We start from the raw sequence: 19,980 nt of genomic DNA, 5'->3' as shown, positions 1-19,980 counted from the left end.
GGCAATGGGATTCCCTAACTGCAGCAGGGCAATAGATGGAACAAATATCCCAATTTTGGCCCCAGACCATCTTGCAACGGAGTACATCAACTGGAAGGGCTACTCTCCATTGTGGATCACCAAGGCCTTTTCACTGACATCAGTGCGGCGTGGTCAGGAAAGGTGCATGATCTTTAGGAACACTGGACTATATAGAAAGCCGCACAGTGGGACTTTCTTTCCTGACCAGAAGATTCAAATGTCCATAGTAATTCTAGGAGACCCCATCTACTCCTTGCTCTTGTGGTTCATGAAACCTTACATCAGGAACCTAGACAGTGGAAAGGAGTGGTTCAGCAGGTGCCAAATGACCATTTAATGTGACTTTGGCTGATTAAAAGATTGCTGGTGCTGCCTTTTTGGCAGGTTGATCATTTTCAGTCGACTGCTCTGCATAACATTTGCAAAGTGAAGGGAGAAAAGTTTCCCCAGGGATAGAGTGCTGAGGTGGATCACCTGGCTACTGATTTGGAGCCGCTAGATACCAGGGCAATTAGACAGGCACAGCAGGGAGGAGGCTATTCGAATTAAGGAGGCTTTGAAGAAGCATTTTGACAATGATTCGCAGTAACATGTCTTTATGTGATGCATTTGGCCAGGCAATATTTACTTGCCGCCCTGAACAACCCCTTTAGTGCTTGCTTCCTGAGCTTTAATTGTACTGAGCAAATACTCCTGCCAGTAGCCACCAACTAACATGTATGAAACAAATACTCATTTCATTTCAAAGACTAAAGTTTAATAACAGGATGTAACTCTCAAATTTTATCGAATGGGACATGGTAATGAGGAACAGTCTCTCAGTTATGGCTCTCACAGCTGCATGTAACTGCACCTTTCATTGTGTCATGTAGCTTTATCATCTGCTCCTGCCTCTGTTGATTTGCAGCACTTTGCGAAACATATCCTCCTTTCTCCTCCTGGTTTGCTGCCTTATCTGATTTGAGGCGCTCTGCTGGTGAGGAGGAATGGTCCTCAAGGGCACATCTGCAGAAGCCAAAGAAACCGTTAACAGAGACAGTACTGTGAATTCACTCAGAACCATGAATCACAAAAGTTACACACACCTCTTTCTCACTGTCCTTTTGCTATCACACAGCTTGGTAAGAGTCCCAGTGTGGTGAGTTTGACGGGGGTGGGGTGGGGTTGGGAACAGGGGAATGAGCAAGAGGAGACAAAGGGTCTGGGTGGTTTGCAAAGAGGGTCACTACGTGCGTCTAGGGAGAGTATTCTGAATATTGGGTAATCAAACCCAATATCTCACTCCTATAACCCAGGATGCAGGGTGTATCTCCTGCATGCATGCGGCTTCAGACTGGGTCTGTATGCTGCTCGCCAGTGTGTTGCTCTGATCCCTGCAGAAATAATTTCCAGTTGGCGTGGCAGTTTCCTATAGTGGGGGGAGAAACAAGGCAGCTCTGCCAAGGAACCTTCAGCAGAGGATTGCAGAATACCTACAGAAAAATTTCCTAGGGATCTCCATGGCGGATTCTCGGGACATGCTGGTGTACATTAAAGAACGTTTCCGCTGGGCCCACGCTGCATAGAAATTTGTTAATTTCTGTGCCTTATCCCTCCTCTACCATATAACAAAGTACATGAGAGCTCAGTCTCGTCTCACTGTACTGTATCAAAGCAAAATCAAAGCTTACCAGAGCTCGTGTCCCTTGCTTCAGGAATACCAGTGCTGGGACTGGCTGGACCTCTCTGGAGTCAAAAAGAGGGCCTGACTAACCACGCCACTGGATGACCCTGTCGTGTTCCACAGCCGCCTCCAGCTCCACTTCCTCGTCTATCACTTTAGCACTTCATCCTCAGGATTGACTCCGCTGGTCGCTGCCTCAGGTCCTCCCAAAGTATCCTTGGGGCTCTTGGTGGTCGAGGTGGGGTCGCCGCCAAGGATGGTGTGCAGCTCCTTGTAGAAGCAGCATGTCTTATGCACGGCACCAGAGTGACGGTTGGCCTCCCTTGCCTTCTGGTATTCCTGTCTCAACTCATTGGTCTTAGTACAGCACTGCTGCTTGTCTCTTTCATGCCCCTTCTCCTGCATCCCTCTAGCAATCAGCCTGTAGGTATCAAAGTTCCTATGGCTGAAATGAAGCTGTAACTGCACAGCCTCCTCTCCCCACAGACCCAGAAGATCCAACCGGGTGTACTCCACACAGGAGCGTGTCTACTGCGGAAAGCCGGCGTGGTCAGCTGGAAAGATGCTGTGTTTAACTGTCCATGCTGAGCAAACAGGAAGAGGAATTTAAAAAATTCACAACCCTTTAAACGGGGAAGGGGCGCATGCCTATGTTCAAGGCAGCAGAGTTCAAACTGCTGACTAGAGCAGTCGTGATGGGCATTGTGGGACGACACCTGGAAGCCAGTTAGAGCAACATAAACAAGCGCAGTGTTGATACTGACACTGCGTTGATCTAACTTTTGTCACTAAAAGCTCTACTCCTCTCGTTGAGGTGATTTTATTTTGTCAGCATAGCAGGAATATTAAATCAGCGGGAGGAGTATAGTAGTGTGTACACCTCCACTGTTTTGTCAATGAAAGCTGACTTTTGTTGACAAAACTGTAGTGTAGACAAGGCCTGAGCATATAAGACTTTGACCATACTTCAGAAAATGGTTTCAGCTCTAGTTTTTCAATATTTTGAAAACTCTCCATTCTGCTTGGTTATGTGCCTATTCAGTAATGAAATATTAAAATACAGAGAGGGTGAAGTACTGGCCCCGTTTAAGTCAGTTGGGAGTTTAGAACATTCTGATTAAACTAACAATTAGCAACTTCTTTAAAGTTCACCAGGAAGATCTGCTATATGATTTTCAAGCCTTCCCACTCTCCCCTCCTCCCTCCCCTCATCCCCCAAGGTTTTGACTAATAGTTAATTTTAAATAAAAATGCAGATCTTGTCAGTTGTACCAGATATTGAAATATACAACATGAGCTTTGTCTATTCTCCTTGACAAATAGTTTAACCATCTGTTACTTAAAATCTGGTTGTACTGAGGATAAATTCAGGGATTGCTATTTCATGATGGTAGACCATGTACAAATTCTAAATAAATAAGGCTTTATGCTCTAGGAGAAACTGTTCAGTAAGTTTGGGCTCTGACTTGCATTTCTTAATGTCTCTGAAATGACAACTTGTGTTTAATTACTTTATCGCTTTTGTAGCTTCTAGCATCTACCAGGCGGGACCAAGACAATATGCAAGCTGAGCTGAATCGCCTCCAAGCTGAAAACGATGCCTCTAAAGAAGAAGTAAAAGAGGTGCTACAAGCCCTTGAGGAACTTGCTGTCAACTATGATCAGAAATCTCAGGAAGTAGAAGACAAAGCAAGGGAATATGAGCTGCTTAGTGATGAACTCAATCAGAAATCGGTAGGAAATCAGGACAAGGAATTACTAAATATCTGTAATGTAACTTTTTTGTTAGGAAAAGTTTTTTTTTTAACTGCTTACATACGTTGTCTTTTAAATGGCTTTTCTGAGTGTTAAAGCATGAAATTTAGCTTTATTTCTTTCTGATGTGGAATTGTAATACACCTCTACCCCAATATAACGCGACCCGATATAACGTGGGTTCACATTATAACGTGGTAAAGCTCCGACACGCCACTCTGAGCAGCGTGTTAAAGGTGCCAGGCCGGGCTGGGGCTGAGGGGTTGGACAAGAGGCAGAGGGTCTCAGGGGCGGTCAGGAGCTCCCCCCCCCACCCCCCCGGGTCTGGGAGGCAGGAGCTGTGGGGGGGGGGCGCGCCCACTTTTGGGGGCCCCGCAGTCCGAGTGGCCCAGGGGATTAGCGGGGGGTTGGGAGTAGCCCACTCCTCTTCCCTTGCCCTGGCCCCAGCCATGTCGCTCGGGGGAGGGAGGCTTGGGGGAAGGGATCCCCCCACACTCACCGACAGCGGCGGAAGCGGAGCAACCCAGCCCACTCTACTCCACCAGCTCCCAGCCGCAGCACTCCGCTTCCCGCCACAGGTGAGTGTGGGACTTTTCCCAACCCCTCCAGCAACATGGCTGGGGCTGAGGCAAGGAAAGCAGAGCAGGCTGGGGCCACATCGCTCCGCTTCCCGCCTCCGATGAGTGCGGAGGGTGTCCTTTCCCCAACCTCCCTGTACTCACCGGCAGCAGGAAGTGGAGCAGCCCGGCCCCAGCCCGCTCTACTCCGCCAGCTCCCAGCCGCGGTGCTCTGCTTCCCGCCGCAGGTGAGTACGGGAGGTGTCCTTTCCCCAACCTCCCCACATGCACCAGCAGCGGGAAGCGGAGCGCCGTGGCTGGGAGGTGGCGGAGTGGAACGGGCTGGGGCTGCCGGTGAGTCAGGGGGCAGGGGGTGTGGATAGGGTTCAAAGCAGTCAGAGGACAGGGAGCAGGAGGGTTGGGTAGGGGGTGGGATCCTGAGGGTGATTAGGAACAGGGGTCTTTGGAGGGGGCAGTCAGTGAAAAAGGAACGGGGTGGGCCAGAGCAAGTTCGATATAACGCGGTCTCACCTATAACGCGGTCAGATGTTTTGGTCTCCCGAGGACTGCGTTATATTGGGGTAGAGGTGTAGTTCTGATTTGATTATCTAAACAACAAATCATAGTTAATGGGAAAGATAGAAAATGCAATTTATATCTGCCACTCAGATTTCCCTTCTGGAGCCTTGGCTTGGAGTTGCCCTTTTGAGGAGTTATTCCATAGCTAATAATTTTTGCAATTTGCCTTGGGGCGGGGGGGGCGGGGGTATCAAAATCCTGTTAAGTCGCTGTAGCAGCAGGTTGTACAGTCAGTTCTGTTGACTAAAGTGAGCAGAGGTAGGTGTTGACTCTCAACACGTTAATGCAGTAGGCAATTCAAACGTATCACGCTTCAAAAGCTAACAGCAGTTAAGGGTGGAAAGTAGGCAGTTACTGTATTATTCATGAGAGAAGTGCCTGTTTGCCTTGCGCTTTTGGTGTCCAAGTCTCATTCCGTGGGTCTGTTCCGTCCTAGTCCCGGTGTTAGCGGTATGTCACCAACCAAAAGGTGGAGAAAGATTCTGCTCTACTTCTATTTGAGCTGCTTCAGAAGTTCTAATATTTGTCAGGTTTTGAATAATTTACTTAATCCTCTTTCCTGTGGATTCTTTCAATACTTTTCAAAACTATTACCCAGGTAAAATATTTTTCTTGTTGATTCAGTTTCCAGAACTACTGTTTTTGGGATGAATTTTGCCTTTGCTTCCATCACACTAGTAACACACAATTTTCTTTGTGTTTATTGCTTATATAAAAATTGTGCAGTTTCATACAGGCAACATAGACATTTCCATTTGTTTAGTTACCAACCAGTTGCTGAGTTTCTTAATTAAAAAAACATTTTGTGATAACAGACTAGATCTTCATTTGCATGAAAAATTTTAATTCTGTCAGCTGTACTCCAGTCTGGGGAATGTTCTTTTCTTCTCTTCCCTTTGCTGTGCTGGCTCTGTTTACATTTCACTTCCTTGCTATTCCAATGAGTAAATAACTGGAGATACTAGCTTGAGCGATTTTGTTCTAAACTCTCTGCTATGGTGACTAGATGTACATAAGAGGCAGTATTTGTTGACTGTCAGCAACCTAAAACTAGTTGGGCCTTATTTGAAATAGCAATTAGTATCTGCCATCATGCCCAGCTTTTTTTTTTAAGCTCCTAGCCTGATGGTGACTGATTTGTTGGAACAAACAAAATACTAGTGCTGCTGTCCTAGAAATATTCAAAGTAATGTTTTCTTCCAGCAGTTGGGAATAATAAGGGGCTTGCTTGCTACAGGCTGTACACATTTCTTGAAAACTTACTTTTGTCTATTGTGTCCACAAGGACAGTACTATTTTCCAATGAAAAATTTATTTGTTCGCTCATAGGTCTGTAAAACTAAAAAGGTTTTCTGCCCTTGATTTGCAGACTGATCTGAAAAACTCTAAGGTTTTTTTGTTTGTTTTTGTTTTCTCTCCAAACATTCTAGGTTGGGTGGATAGCAGATACTTTAAGAACAAGAGTGCTGGTAAATTAGGATTATTTGACACTGGAATGATTTTAGAAGAAAGTGTTTCTCCATCTTTTTGTGGGTGGGTTTTATCAAACTTGAGTGGTACAAAGACTTTATAAATGAGCAATCTAGAACCAGTACAAAAATATTTTTAAATTCGCACTTCACCAAAGAACCTAACTCCAGGAATCCCTCTTGTGTGTCTGTGTGCAAGCCAGCTTGGGACTTCAAATAGTTATCCTAAACTTTTGCGCTCAGCAGCAGGCCTATGGAATCCTTCTTGGCTGGAAATCTCCTAACTTCAGTCTGCATTTAGAGGCTTAGTTTCTTTCTGATTAGTTATCAAAGTTTCTTAGGAGTGGGATCCTCTGATCACTAACTTTTCTTAACTTGGTGTAAGGTGTCAAGTCATTGCTGCATGTATCCCAATTACATTTTTTTTGTTTCGGGTATAAATTTTCTGTTTAAACACGATTGACAACTGGTGTCCCTTTGTCAGTGACAGGCCTGTCTCTTCTGGGCATGTTTGTGCCATAATTGGAATAATTGGTTTCAGGCCTCCCTTGATCACAGGTGTGACAGGGATCCCAGGGTACAACCTGGAACTGTGGGACCGCTGTTGCCCCATAACACTCCAGCCTGGGCTGTCTCTCACAAAGCTATGCCAGTGACAAGCAGCAAAACTCCTGTGATCAAAAGAGACGCTGTGATCACTCAGCCATCAGCAGGTGGAACCTCATACCCAGCTAAATTATATGAACGCTTCATGAGCCGCTCATGAATCCTAGAGAGAGCCACCAGCAAATCACCGCAACCTTGCACCCCAGAAATTTACAGTCTTACATTGCTCAAGACTCACTTGGACAGTGCAGGTGTCATTAATTAGTTCGCCACTTCATCAAAGGAAATTGGACATGCACCAGCCTTTGTAATCTGAGCTGAGATTCCCCAAGCACTTCAACCAAAAACACACTGTTCAGGTAAAATATAAAAACAGATTTATTAATTACAGAAAGATTTTAAGTGATTATAAGTAGCAGGTATATAGATCAAAGTTGATTACATAAGAAATAGAATTGAGTGTGAATTTATTTTTAACTTTAACAGACTAAGGAGGATTTGAATCAGTCTCTCACTCTAATAGATCATACAGGCAGCTCACAGTTCTCAGTACACAGGCTGGATGCCCTTTCCAGTCTGGGACCAATCTCCCCAGCTCAAAGTCTTTGTCTTTCAGATGACCTTCCAGGTTTTGAGATGGGGGAAGAGAGGCCAAGTGATGACATCACTGTCCCTCTTTTATACTTTCTTCCAGCTGCTAGAAAGATCCTTGCTGTGAGGTGGGTTAGGCTGTCCTTACTGAGAAGCCTCTGAGACAGTGGATTTTTCTTGATTGGCATCAACACCTGTCTGGCCAGTGATAGTTGTTCCTTTTGTCCCTACTGAAAGGCCAGCTATGGATGTCTCCCAACCTCACAACATATTTCACTAACACATATGGCAGTACTTCATAACTTCACATACAATGATAGTACATACAATCCAACAGGATATAAAATGAGACTGCACCAGCATTCAGTGTACAAAATATATCCTATGACAGTGGTGAATATGGGGGTTTCATGGTGCTACTTTGCAGTCCAGAGAGTCACAACACGTGCAGTGATGGTGAGCTTATTAATCCCAACTTCATTGGAACATTGTTTGGCTTCTGAAAATTGCCTTGATACAAGTGTACTATTTGCATTCCAAGCTTTATTCTAATCTTAGTAAATCATTCCTTAGCAACAAGGATGGGCCTCACATTTTTACTAGAAGTAGTGTAAACAGTCTCCTCTGTGTACTTCCCCCTCCACCTTTTTTTAAAATAGTTTTTGCCAGAGCCTTTTAAGTGTGTGTAGAGTGCAGTTTTAACTTGCCTGTCATAGAATGGTATGATTTACATGTGGCATTCTTCAGAAACATCCATGATTGGCTGTGGGATATGTTAACAATTGTTGTCATGATCCAGTGAACACACCTGAAAGCTCCTCTGGTTTCGTACAGTTCTTTAGCCAAGTCCTTTTCAAAAAACAGTCTTAAGACTTAAAAGTGATTTGAGACTTTATATTGGTGCCATAAATCCAAAAAGGCAGGCACTGGTGTCATTCTCATCATTTTAAAACACCTAGCTGGATCCCATGCACTACTTCTACTGCTCTGTCAAGGCTTTGACTCCTCAGGTGCCTGAATCTGCTTTATTGAGTAAGATGTCACCTCTGTATATCTTGAGCTTTGAGAGTGGACCATGCTTGATTTATACCATACTCTGCTCTTAACTTCAGAGACCAAAAGTTTTTGATCACTTCAGGATAGGCCTGGTACCTTTGGCGGTGTTCCTGGTCTTTGTACTGAAGCACTGGCCTAACAGCTGTAATGGTCAGTGTCCTCTACATCCTGCAATACCTGGGTGCATTGGCTTTGGTACCCATGCACTGAGTCTTGGAACCATAAACATCATTGCCTTGTCCACATTGTTGGTCTCTTTGTAAACAGTGTATGTTGCTGCCAGTGCAGCCACAATGCTGAGTGTTATTACAGCATACTGGTGTTTGTCTGGGATGAAGTGAATGCTGTTAAGAACAGGAATGTTAGAAATTTGTTTACTGTTCAGAAGGGCAAGAACTACCAGGTTCCCCAGGATGATCCAGCTTTCTGTTTTTTGTTTAAAGGTAGCTATAGCCATCCCATTTGAGATGGAGACTGTCTAGGAAAGCCCAAGGGCTTTGGTATTATGGTACCAAGAACAGAGATGCTTCCCACAGAAAGGACCCTTATACTGTACTCCTAGATCAGTTGGTAAAATATGGCAGAACACTCAACTGTAGAAAGTACAATTTGGGTTTAGGATGTCACAGGCTGTCCTTCCCACTGTGCCTATGGTACAGTGTCCTCTAGCCATTGTTCAGAATACCAAGATGCCTTTGGATGCAAGGCTAAGAGTGAGCAGTGTTGGCAACATTTGTGCGGACTGTCTTTCCTGCTAAAATATCAGCAAACTGTGGGAGAAGTTGCACCTTTCTTTAAAGAATTCACAGACTAACGTGCTACAGGGTGGACATGACCACGCATCAGGTGCAAGATTCCCTTGATAACGCATTGATATCTCTGTTTGTTGTTGTGATGTTTGAGGTGATAGTGATAAGTATTTATCATTGATGCTTGCAGGCATGTATGGCCGCATTCATCAAGCCTTTGTATCGATACTCAGCAGAAGGTAAAGAACCTGGCAGCAAACCTTTGTGAGAATGGAAAAAATGAAGTCACTCAAAGACTAAGGAATCTAAAACAACCCTCTGTTCTCTTAGGGTCATTATCCAGTATCTGTCTACCTCTGTCTGTAGAAAAGGCAGTCTTTTGGTACAAGTTTCTGATGCTGAATCTAAATGTGTTTCAGATGACTTTATCAAAATTAAGGTTGGAGAACAACGAAGAAGTATGTTCTGTTTGGCAGCTGGTATTGGCATAAAGTGGCCTTTTCAATTTAAGTCTAACCCTGGATTTAGTGTTAACTGTTGGTTGCACATGGATGGGCCAATCCTCAGTCTGTGTAAATTGTTATACCTTTATTGTGAATGTCTGCTCTAGAATTAGTGGCACTGCACAAAAAGACAACTTAGGGTATGTCTTCACTACCCGCCGGATCAGCAGGCAGCCATCAGTCCAGTGGGGATCAATTTATCACGTCTAGTCTAGACGCAATGGATCGACCCCTGAGTGCTCTCCCGTCGACTCCTGTACTTCAGCGCCGCGAGAGGCGCAGGCAGAGTCAACGGTGGAGCGGCAGCAGTCGACTCACCAAGTCGATTTGAGTATGTCTACTTCAGCTACATTATTCACGTACCTGAAGTTGCGTAACTTAGATCAATTCCCCCCCACCCCAGTGCAGACCAGGGCTTACAAACTTCTCCCATGGCGATATCTGTTCAGAAAGCTCTAGGCAGGGATGGACTGGAATTGATATAATCTGCTTCTGTGCAGACTGCAGATAAACATCTAAATTGTCCCACAAGCAAAACATACAGTGATAATATGGATGGGTCCCATTTTAAAGCAGATACGGATGGGTCCCATTTTAATGTCTTTAAGAGAACCCCCTGTGCTGTCTCACATTGGTAGATGTAACCATAAATGCTCTTCTAGGGTGTTGGCAGAATCATTGTCGGAGTTGCAGGATTATGTATTGTGTGCTGAAGGGCTTTGTGTCTTTCAGAAAAGAACTCTGAGTTTTGGTGAAATACTGCTAGTTGTTGAAACTTTTTGTCTTGCATATTATGCTACTGTACAGTGCTTACAGGATTTTTAACAGTTACTTTTAAAACATAATGTAGTTACCAGATTGGGGCACTTTTAATAAAAAAGAGAAAATTCATTTTAAGGTTGCTGGATGAAAAACAAGAAGAAAAATATTCCCATGTAAGGATTTAAACTGATAAAATCTAATTTTACACCTTCATTCCTTGTTCTAGGTAACTTTAGCCAGTATAGATGCAGAGCTTCAGAAACTTAAAGAAATGACCAACCACCAGAAAAAGCGGGCAACAGAGATGATGGCCTCCTTATTAAAAGATCTTGCGGAAATAGGAATTGCAGTAGGAAATAATGATGCAAAGGTAAAGAGGAGCTGTCACAAATGTAAAATGATACATTGATTCATGTTTAGGTCTTTTCAGTGCAGTAAAGATGTAATAACTAGGGTAATTTATAACACCTGTAACCATATAAATGTCTTCCTGTAAGGTTCTGAGAGAGGATAAAGAGAACCCAAGTGTTAGTATTTGCCTTTTACAGCTTTATACAGTGTTTATAACTGACTTTGTACACTATGCCTTATTATAAAAATGTCCAAGAACAGTTTGGTCTAACTATGCAAATACAGTGCAAACATTCCTCAACTTAAGTCACTTCAGTCCATATCGCTAAATCACCAGATGTAATTTGGCACAGTTGATGGTACCTGCTTAGGAAAGGCTGAGCACTGACGGGTAATGGTTGCTTTTACTTCTAGAATAGCTGTTCCTTCCGGAGTAATTGAGTTAACTAATAAGCCATGTATAGAAGATACTACAGCTGCCTATACCTTCCCTGTGGGTATAAGACGACTTCATTTTCCACTTCAGACAGTTTCTTTTCAAATGCTCACGTGTTCACTTAGAAAATTCTCATATAGACTAACAAACTAAATTATTTTGAAGAGTTTGTCGCTGACCTGTAAACACTTGCAGTGACCTACAGCTTGGCAAACACAAGTCAGAATTTCTTGAGGGGAAAAAAATAAGTATGACTTAACCCCACCTGCTTCCCACTAGAAAGGCTAGTATAAGTTGTGTATGAATTTATTTAAATCTGCAGAGGAAAAAATGAAAAACAGTAGTAGCGGTGGCTACCATAAACGTGGTCTGAAATTGAATAGCAGTGCAATGACTGTGTACTAGGGACTAAGCATTTCTGTTTTCTGATTGTACTTTGAGCTGCTGCATCCCATATTTAATATGAATATTTTGATCACTTAAACCTTTCAAATTCTGAATTTCTCTTTCAGCAGCCTGAAGGAACTGGCATGATAGATGAAGAATTCACAGTTGCAAGACTGTACATTAGCAAAATGAAATCAGAAGTGAAAACAATGGTAAAACGCTGCAAGCAGCTAGAAAGCACTCAAACTGAAAGCAATAAAAAAATTGAAGAAAACGAAAAGGAGCTGGCAGCTTGTCAGCTTCTTATCTCACAGGTAAATGTTGCATTACTCTAGCTTTGCTGATTTAAGTCACTTTTGAAACATGATTCCTATGTTGGTTGGTTATCAAGTTACTGGTCAGTAGCTAGGTTGCTCTCACTTAACCTATAGCATACAATTTTGAAAATAGACAAACAAGGTGGATGCGGTAATATCTTTTTATTGAACCAGCTTCTGTTGGTGGAAAACAAGCTTTCGAGCTTACACAGAACTCTTTTTCAAGTCAGATTTTAAAAATAGTAATTCAGAGGTTTTGATCTGAACTTCTTTTTGCAGAACAGGTGAGAAATCAGGCATCTGTTTCTTCAAATGGTCTTAATGGTGTATTCATCAACCTGTTTTTAATATCGGCAATACACTAAAGTGTTTAAGATTATCTTTAAAAAATCTTATCATTCTTGATACAAAGTGCACTGAGAACTATAGACACCAAGGGATTAATGCTTCCTGTGAAACATGAGAGCACAGGTGCGTGGTTTAGGATGTCTTAAAACCCCACTATAGGTCCCTAGACTTAAATCTCCATTTCCATAATTTTCTATTTAACACTGAAACAACATTCTTATACTGGGTTAATCTTTCTTTTGTGGCTGGCTGACATTCTTTTTGCTGTTGGAGTGTTGCATACAAATTTCTCAAAGCTGCCCTTTTTCTGAAGCGCTCTGAGGAGACAGCCAGTTTAAACACAAATTGAAAGGAGGAGGGGAGGCAAGGCATCAGGGTTTAGACACAGTATGAGGAGGTTATCACAGTAGAACTGCTCTTTTTTTTGTTTGTTTTTTTTTGTTGTTTGAGCTTTTCAAAAATTTCAAATTAACTGTCTATATGTAACAGTCTGGCTGTTCCCCTAATTCTTTTCTCTGTATGACTGGTATGACTTTATCTCCATCTTATAGGGAAAGCAACTTTCCATTTCTGGGTAGATAAATCCTCAAGTGCAACAGGGTAGATTGATTTAAATCAGGGCAATTTAAATAATCATTTTGAATCAACTTTTCCATTTATACTTCAGGTTTCGGTATTTTTTAAAGAAAGGTGCATTGTCATTGGTTGATCTAACCGTTAAAACATGTTGATTTACAACTAAATAGAGCCTCCACACTAGATTTGGTACATCTTTTTGATACCTAGGAAGCTACACTATAACTATGTACATTTATTTAAGCAACTATATAGCTTAATATTTTCAGATTCTTATTAATTATACATTTTAAGTATGTTAGAAAATGGTGAATGAAATTTTATTTACTAGATAATTAACTTTTTGTTTATGATGTGTGTCAAGCTGCATTAGGATGGTAACTGGTATTTAAACAAACACACACAACCACATATAACATTTATTTTTATTGAACAAAATAACCTTAAATGTTTTGGATACATAAACTTATCAAAACATGTTTCACATTTACAACTCTGTTATTTATTAAAGAAACAGGTATTAACAATAGTCAGTGAATTAAACTGATTTTTTCAGGTCTGCTGGGAAAATTTTCAAATATGCCTAAGTAAAAGTGACTGGAGTTGAAGTTCCTACTCACCTAAGTCTCTTGAAAATGAGACGGAAGTCTCTTACGTTACGTAGGCTGTCCTGCAGACTTTTAAAACAGTAAATATCAGCCCCTCCCACCTCATTTTTATTCATAGGCTGCTTTTTCAACTCCCAATCAATTTGTCAACTTTGAATGAGTCCAAATGAAGAAAATATTCTTTCTATGCCTGCAGAAGAAGCTAGTGCTGTCAAAAGCTGGGTTAGCATTTCAACAATGTCTGGTTCTACAGATTTCCATCAGTTCATTGGTATGACTTTCTTTAAAACACCAGCAGCAAACATGTACTACTTGAGTGGTTCACCTCCACTCCTGAAATTTAATAGGTTTGCCATGATTGATGGGTGATGCCCATGTTACAGCAGCATCTTCTCCAGCAGTTAGGTATCTACTCTGGTACTTTGGGTTGAGAATATTGACAAGAAAATGAGATGGAGTAAGTCCTTGATCCATCCACTTCCTTACTGCCTGCAATTTAACTTTTGTTCTTGGGCATTTCTTTCTTCAGTGTCTCTTGAAATACACTTCCAAATTTCAACAGCATCAGCAATACAGTAGCAATCTTTCTGCAGTTTGTCCAAAGCCATGGAAATAAATTTCAGAGTATTCAGTTCCAGCTTATTTTCATGTCTCTTAAATCCATGCTTTGGCTTAGATAGTTTCATTTGTTTTGTCACAATTTTCCGAACAAATTGTCATCAGAATAGGCCAGTTCTTAATAAGTAGCACAAAACAGTCAACCACTGAATTCCATCATACGTCTTGGAGGAGAATTAGTTTGGATCCTCCTACTCTCTTTAGTGAAGCTGAAGCAAAGTGATTGTTACGGAAGTATTTTGCTCTTTCAACATTTTCCTTTATTCATGCAGTTGTATTTACATCTTTGGCTAAAAGATGCACCAGATGAGCATGGCCCCCATGTTAAAGTTTCAGGTTCCCTTCATTATCTTCTAGATTTCTTCTCATCTTTACTACATTTACAGCGTTGCCTCTGACAAAGCTATGCATTTGACACTTGAATTTTTGTCCAATTTGTTATAGCTTTTACTGTTTCTTTTAAGTATTCTGATATATGGGCATTTACTGACTGCTCCAATTATTTCGGTAAGATAAACAACCACATCTTGTGTTACACAGCACATATTACTGGATCAGTGTGTGCATGGCTAAACCATCAAGACTGCAATTAACAAATTTCCTGTCAATGTTTTTTGCACACGGTTCATTTCCTTCTCATATACTGTATCCAGCAACCTTCCAGCAATGTCTGCTCTGCTGGGTTGAGTATAGCCTGGTCATATTGATTGTACCATATCAATAAAATATTTGTTCTGAACAAAACAAAAGGGGAGAACTTGATGCATAAATAAACCATGCATCTTTTTCATCTATGGAGTCTTGCTGGAATTTGCTGATCCAGATAAGTTCTTCCACGATTTCACTGGATGACGAAGAAAGTCCCCCTTTTTTGTTTTTAAGCAGGTGATTTACTCTCTGGTGTCTGTTAGTTGCAGCACTGCTGGTAATACCAGCAGATGGCTCTGAAGCTGTAGACATTGCAGATGGATGTTCATAACTCTTTATGTCTAAGCTGGACCCTGAAACAAAATGTTTTAGAAAAAAAAAAGTCCCACTCACGCTGAGTATTACTCAGTGCACTTTTAAAGCGGTGCACTGAGATTTGTAAATTGATTCAACATACTGCAGCTGTTTGTACCACTGTTTAAATAGTATAACTTATTGTAAACCCAACTTTATAGGGAAAATAATAAATCATAAGTATTCTCTAAATCTATTTAAGTCTTTATTTCTAGCAACATACCAAACAGCTTGGGGAAAAAAAATTTTAAATGTTAAAATTCATGGATGGCTAATAAAACTTTACTGTTAAACAGGAAATCTGCACCTAGGATATTTGATCATGTTAGCAATAAAAAATTGTCTCAGAAGTTCAACAGTTACTGTAAAATGTAACTGATAACTACTCCCACAGCAAACTAACATACCAAACGTTTGAGCACACACACTTTGAAATTCATAAGGAATCAAGCCATCCAAAACTCTCAGCTTAGATTACTGTCAAAAATTTATTATTCACTAGCATAGTAAAACATGGTAGGCAGTGCTTAAGAATGGTGCAAAACTAAGTTGACGAATCAGTTGATCCAAATTGTTTCAAACATGTCCACATCATCTTCAGAGTCATTGCATTCTGAGAAGCATTTTTCATGTTTCATTCTGACAACTAGATCTTACATCTTTGTTGCACTGTTTACATTTGGCACATGTTCCTTTTTTTACTCGGAGGTACAGGGTTTTTTTGAAAATATTCCCAAACAGGGACTATGGCGTGCAGCCACGGCAGTTTTTTCCTCCTGTTTCCAGGTCTGAAATCAACAGTAGAGGCTGCACTCAAATGAATGTCATCCCTTCTTCACACAGTGTCCTGCTTTGACACCAGTGTTGCTCTCTTTGGGTTATGTACACTACTTCTCCCTTATTACATAACTCCGCCATCACTACCTCCAGAAAAACAAGGACTAACAACAATCCAGGATTGTTGCTTGTGTAACCCACATGCCTTTTGCACTGCAGTATTTTGTTTGGAGACAGAGGGAGCCAATTGAGAAATTATTGGATTTCTGTTTGTAACTCTGTGTACACATGCCATGAGACAGAGCAAGGAGGTCATTTACCTGAAGTGTCCAGAACCATCAGGAAGCAAGGGCTGGTAGTTACTAGGCAGACCGGTGTTTGTCCATGAGCTGGAGAGTAAGTTTCAATGGAAGGTGGAATCTTAAATATTCATAATTTGAGATCACGTGGAGAGAAGCTATAAAACAGGAGTGGATGATCCTAATGAGATGCATGATGTCTCCTGAAGTCAGAGGCCAGATTCCAGTGCCTGTGATCATTTTGCCAGTCTCTTGCACCAAGTAGCACAGCCCCTGGATCCCCCACAGGATCAAACCCTTAAACAGTATATGATGTATTATGCCATATTTATAAAGTTTGACCTTAAAAGCTAGATATTTTTCCCCGGACTTTCTTTATAGAGAAAAGCAGCATTTAATTCAGTTTTTGATAGAGACTCGTGGATTCAGCATATTTTTTATTTTAATATTTTAAGAGATTATAATTTTAGGCCTTAACAAATCTTGCATTAGATTCAGATTTAATTGTAAACAGGTTTATTTTTTAAATAATTATTTAAATAAAATATTTAAATTTTAAAAACATTTTTATATTTCCCCCCCAAAAAAACAATTTTTTATCCCCCTGATGTGCAAAGATAAAAATCTGTAGCTTGCCTTTCTCTCATTCCATCAATGTATTTACGTGTGAGCAGAGGTTTTTGAAGTATTATGATAGTGTATACAAGGCATACTATGAGGATCTTGATCCTGAATTGGGTCAAGCCTTCCTTTTTCTAAAAAAGGAGAATATTTGTATGCATTTGGTTTTCAGATTAGTTATTTTTGCCTTTTAAAATTAATATTTTAAGTCTTGCATGGAACTTCATTTTCGTATGCCTAGTTTAAATGTAAATTAATCTCGTTTTCATTCTGAAAGCATGAAGCCAAGATCAAGTCACTAACAGAATATCTTCAGAACGTGGAACAGAAAAGGAGGCAACTGGAAGAGTCTGTGGATTCCCTTAATGAAGAACTAGTCCAGCTTCGGGCACAGGGTCTGAATTATTCTTTATATTTAAGTATGTAACCATTAATGTGGCCATGCAGTATGCATAACTGGCATCGGAGAAGATATGTGGTTAGTGTTTGTCTTATTAAGATAGCAATCTGGTGCTATATAATGTGTAATTTAGAAGTATTAGAAAACAAAGTAAAGTAGTTAGAGATAATGTATGTGGAGACACTTGTCTGAAAGAACTATTCAGAAGAGGGTTGAGATACGGATATAAGACTGCACCTTAATCTGTCTGCATACGAAAAACTTCGTGCAACCTAATTCAAGGTTTAAAATGAAACGTAAGTGTAAATCTGATAGTTGTTCCTATGATTGACTAGGCTCTGTAACTGAAAACTTTATTTTCTCATTAGAAAAAGTCCATGAAATGGAGAAGGAGCACTTAAATAAGGTCGAAACTGCAAATGAAGTCAAGGCAAGTTAATGTATTTTGCTGTTCCTTAATAGTTTTATATAAAACTTCATATTTTAAATAGTAAAACAAATATTCTTTTTTTCTATAGCAAGCTGTTGAGCAGCAGATTCAAAGCCACCGTGAGACCCATCAAAAGCAAATTAGTAGCTTAAGAGATGAGGTTGATGCAAAGGAGAAGCTTATTACTGAACTGCAAGAGTAAGAGTTGTGCTGTTAAAATATTTTATTGATTTTTTACTTAATTTTTTATACCTAGCAGATTACTGAATTCCTTAGGATATTAATTTCTGGGTAATATTTGATTATTCTGATTTAATTAGTTCTTCAGTTAAGTCTTTAACCATTCTTCATAGTAGTGAGTAGGATAACTCTTTGTTGTCACCTGAGGTACAGTGCTCAAAGCAAAGAATGTCATCCTTTTTTTTTTTTCTTTACACTGCTCTGTTGGTGCTGAGTTTTAGGGTTTCTACAAGTGATGAGTAATGAAAAAACAGTGGCATTTAGCATTTGGAAATCCTAACTTTAGTGTGGATAAAATAAAGATAATATACTAAGCATCTATTGGTATAGTGAAAAAACCTTCTTTCCAGCATTGTAAACCTGTTTAATGTGAGCATGATGCTTTGATAAAGATTTCATTCATTTGACAGATCATTTCATTTGCTGATCATCTATCAGATAATCAGTCCTGCGTAACAATTAGTTGCTAAGATTTCTGATTAAATTTATAATGCAGTCTGAACAGATTCCTTTTGGACCTTATAATCCTTTATTAAAGGGAGCAGAGCACTTTCTGTCTCAGCTTAGTTTTGCTAAGAATGGCATATAATGATGAAGACTTGGAGCATTGTCGGAGTATCATCATGTTTCTATATATTTGTATATTAATCCTAACTTTCTGCGTCCAGCCAAAACCAGAAGATGATGCTTGAGCAAGAACGTCTTAGAGTTGAGCATGAGAAACTGAGAGCTACAGATCAGGAAAAAAGCAAAAAACTGCATGAACTTACGTAAGTAATAATCATACTTCAGGCAAGAAAATGTGTGGCTGCAAATATTAAAATTGTAAATACTAGTGAGCTGAAGTGGTGTGGGAGATGTTATTACTTAACACATTACTAAGGATACGATTCTGTCACAGCGGTCACGAGTTCTGTGACTTTCTGGAGACCTCTGAGACTACTTCTGAGGCAGGGCCGGAGTAGCTGTCAGCCCTGGGCTGCTGGAGCAACGGCTGCTGGAACAACTGGCTGGTGGCCACCCGGGGGTTGATGGAACAGCTGGCCACCATCCAGCCCTGGAGCAGGGGGCAGGTGGAACTGGCTGGCGAGGGGACACTAGAGCAGTGGCTTGGGTTGGTGAGCAGCTGCAAGCCCCAGCAGCTCTGTTTGTCTCTCTCTGCCCCCCAAGGTCGTGGGCTTCCATGAATTTTTTTGTTGTTGTCCGCAGCCTGTCCCTGACTTTTACTAAAAAAAATACCTGTGACAGAATCTTAGCCTTACACATTACTTAAAGCCTCCAGAACTCTGCTTATTCTGGCTCAGCCACACCATCCATAGTCACGATAATTCCTCCAGTATTAGAATGTTCTATTAGTTTGGTGCCACTTCGCTTCAAAGAATAGTCCGTGTTTTAAGAGAATTGTTTTCCCTCCCCATGGCAGCCACAGTTACTTGATGTTTTTATTGTGATTTAGGAATTCCATTACTGTTCTGAAGTGGAAATGGGCTACTACTTGTAGGATTGTTCACTCATCTTTAATATTTTTTCTTCCTCTCATCTCACTGTTCTCTCCTTCCTCTTTTTAAAAATCGAAGTCTGAAACTGTGACCTGATTCTGAGGCACTCCCCCCCCCCCCCCCCAAAATAAACATGCTACCATTTAGTTGGCTTTAATGCCATTTCTTTATGGGAGAACCATTTTGGATTACCCACATGCCAAATTTAAAATGGGTAATGGTTTGCCCAGTGCATGCAAGATTGAATCTCGTATAGACTTCTTCAGGAAACTAAATAAACTGTTTAAGGGAATTGGTTATGATGGCTCAAAATTGGATGTACAAATGTAAAAAGAAATTTCTCTAAATGCCTCTAGCCAGAGGAGCTCTCATGGATATCTTTTTAAAGACTTTGTCCAAAAATTCATTGATTTATGTGGGGATTGGGACACAGAACATATTCTAGTTTACAGAAAATTGGTGAGCATGTATTTGGAAGGGTTACCAGAGAGTTGAATGCAATGTTTTATTGACTGCCTTGTAGAACTATGTAATTTACATTTACTGGGTGTCATGTTTTGCCCTGTCGTATTGTAGTTTTCCATAAAGACACAACCTGAAATTTTTATTCATGCCTGCAAACTTGTAGGAGATTTTAATTGTGTAGCTAAAACTTGAAAATCAGTTATGAACTTGGTTACATTGGTCTGGGAGCTGCTGGTTAGTCAATGACCAATGGCAAAACAAAATCCCTTTTAGAGTGATGGCAGCCAAAGTACGT

General features: G+C 40.7%; 1 protein-coding gene across 3 annotated transcripts in view; it reads left to right on the top strand.

Annotated features, from left to right (window-relative positions):
* KIF5B (kinesin family member 5B) overlaps window positions 1–19,980 on the top strand; it is a 74,353-nt gene that overhangs the window by 36,413 nt on the left and 17,960 nt on the right. For 2 of the 3 annotated variants that reach the window (XM_074946179.1, XM_074946180.1), the window contains exons 14-20: window positions 3,212–3,418; window positions 10,538–10,681; window positions 11,611–11,799; window positions 16,929–17,046; window positions 17,420–17,481; window positions 17,570–17,679; window positions 18,390–18,491. In XM_074946179.1, the coding sequence (XP_074802280.1) occupies window positions 3,212–3,418; window positions 10,538–10,681; window positions 11,611–11,799; window positions 16,929–17,046; window positions 17,420–17,481; window positions 17,570–17,679; window positions 18,390–18,491 (932 nt within the window). The remainder of the gene's footprint in view (window positions 1–3,211; window positions 3,419–10,537; window positions 10,682–11,610; window positions 11,800–16,928; window positions 17,047–17,419; window positions 17,482–17,569; window positions 17,680–18,389; window positions 18,492–19,980) is intronic. The other variant, XM_074946181.1, reaches the window with a different exon arrangement.

The sequence above is a fragment of the Natator depressus genome, chromosome 2, assembly GCF_965152275.1.
Source record: "Natator depressus isolate rNatDep1 chromosome 2, rNatDep2.hap1, whole genome shotgun sequence".
NCBI classification, from domain to species: Eukaryota; Metazoa; Chordata; order Testudines; family Cheloniidae; genus Natator; species Natator depressus.
The sequence above is the reverse complement of the archived record's forward strand: the minus strand, read 5'-3'. Positions and strand labels throughout refer to the sequence as shown.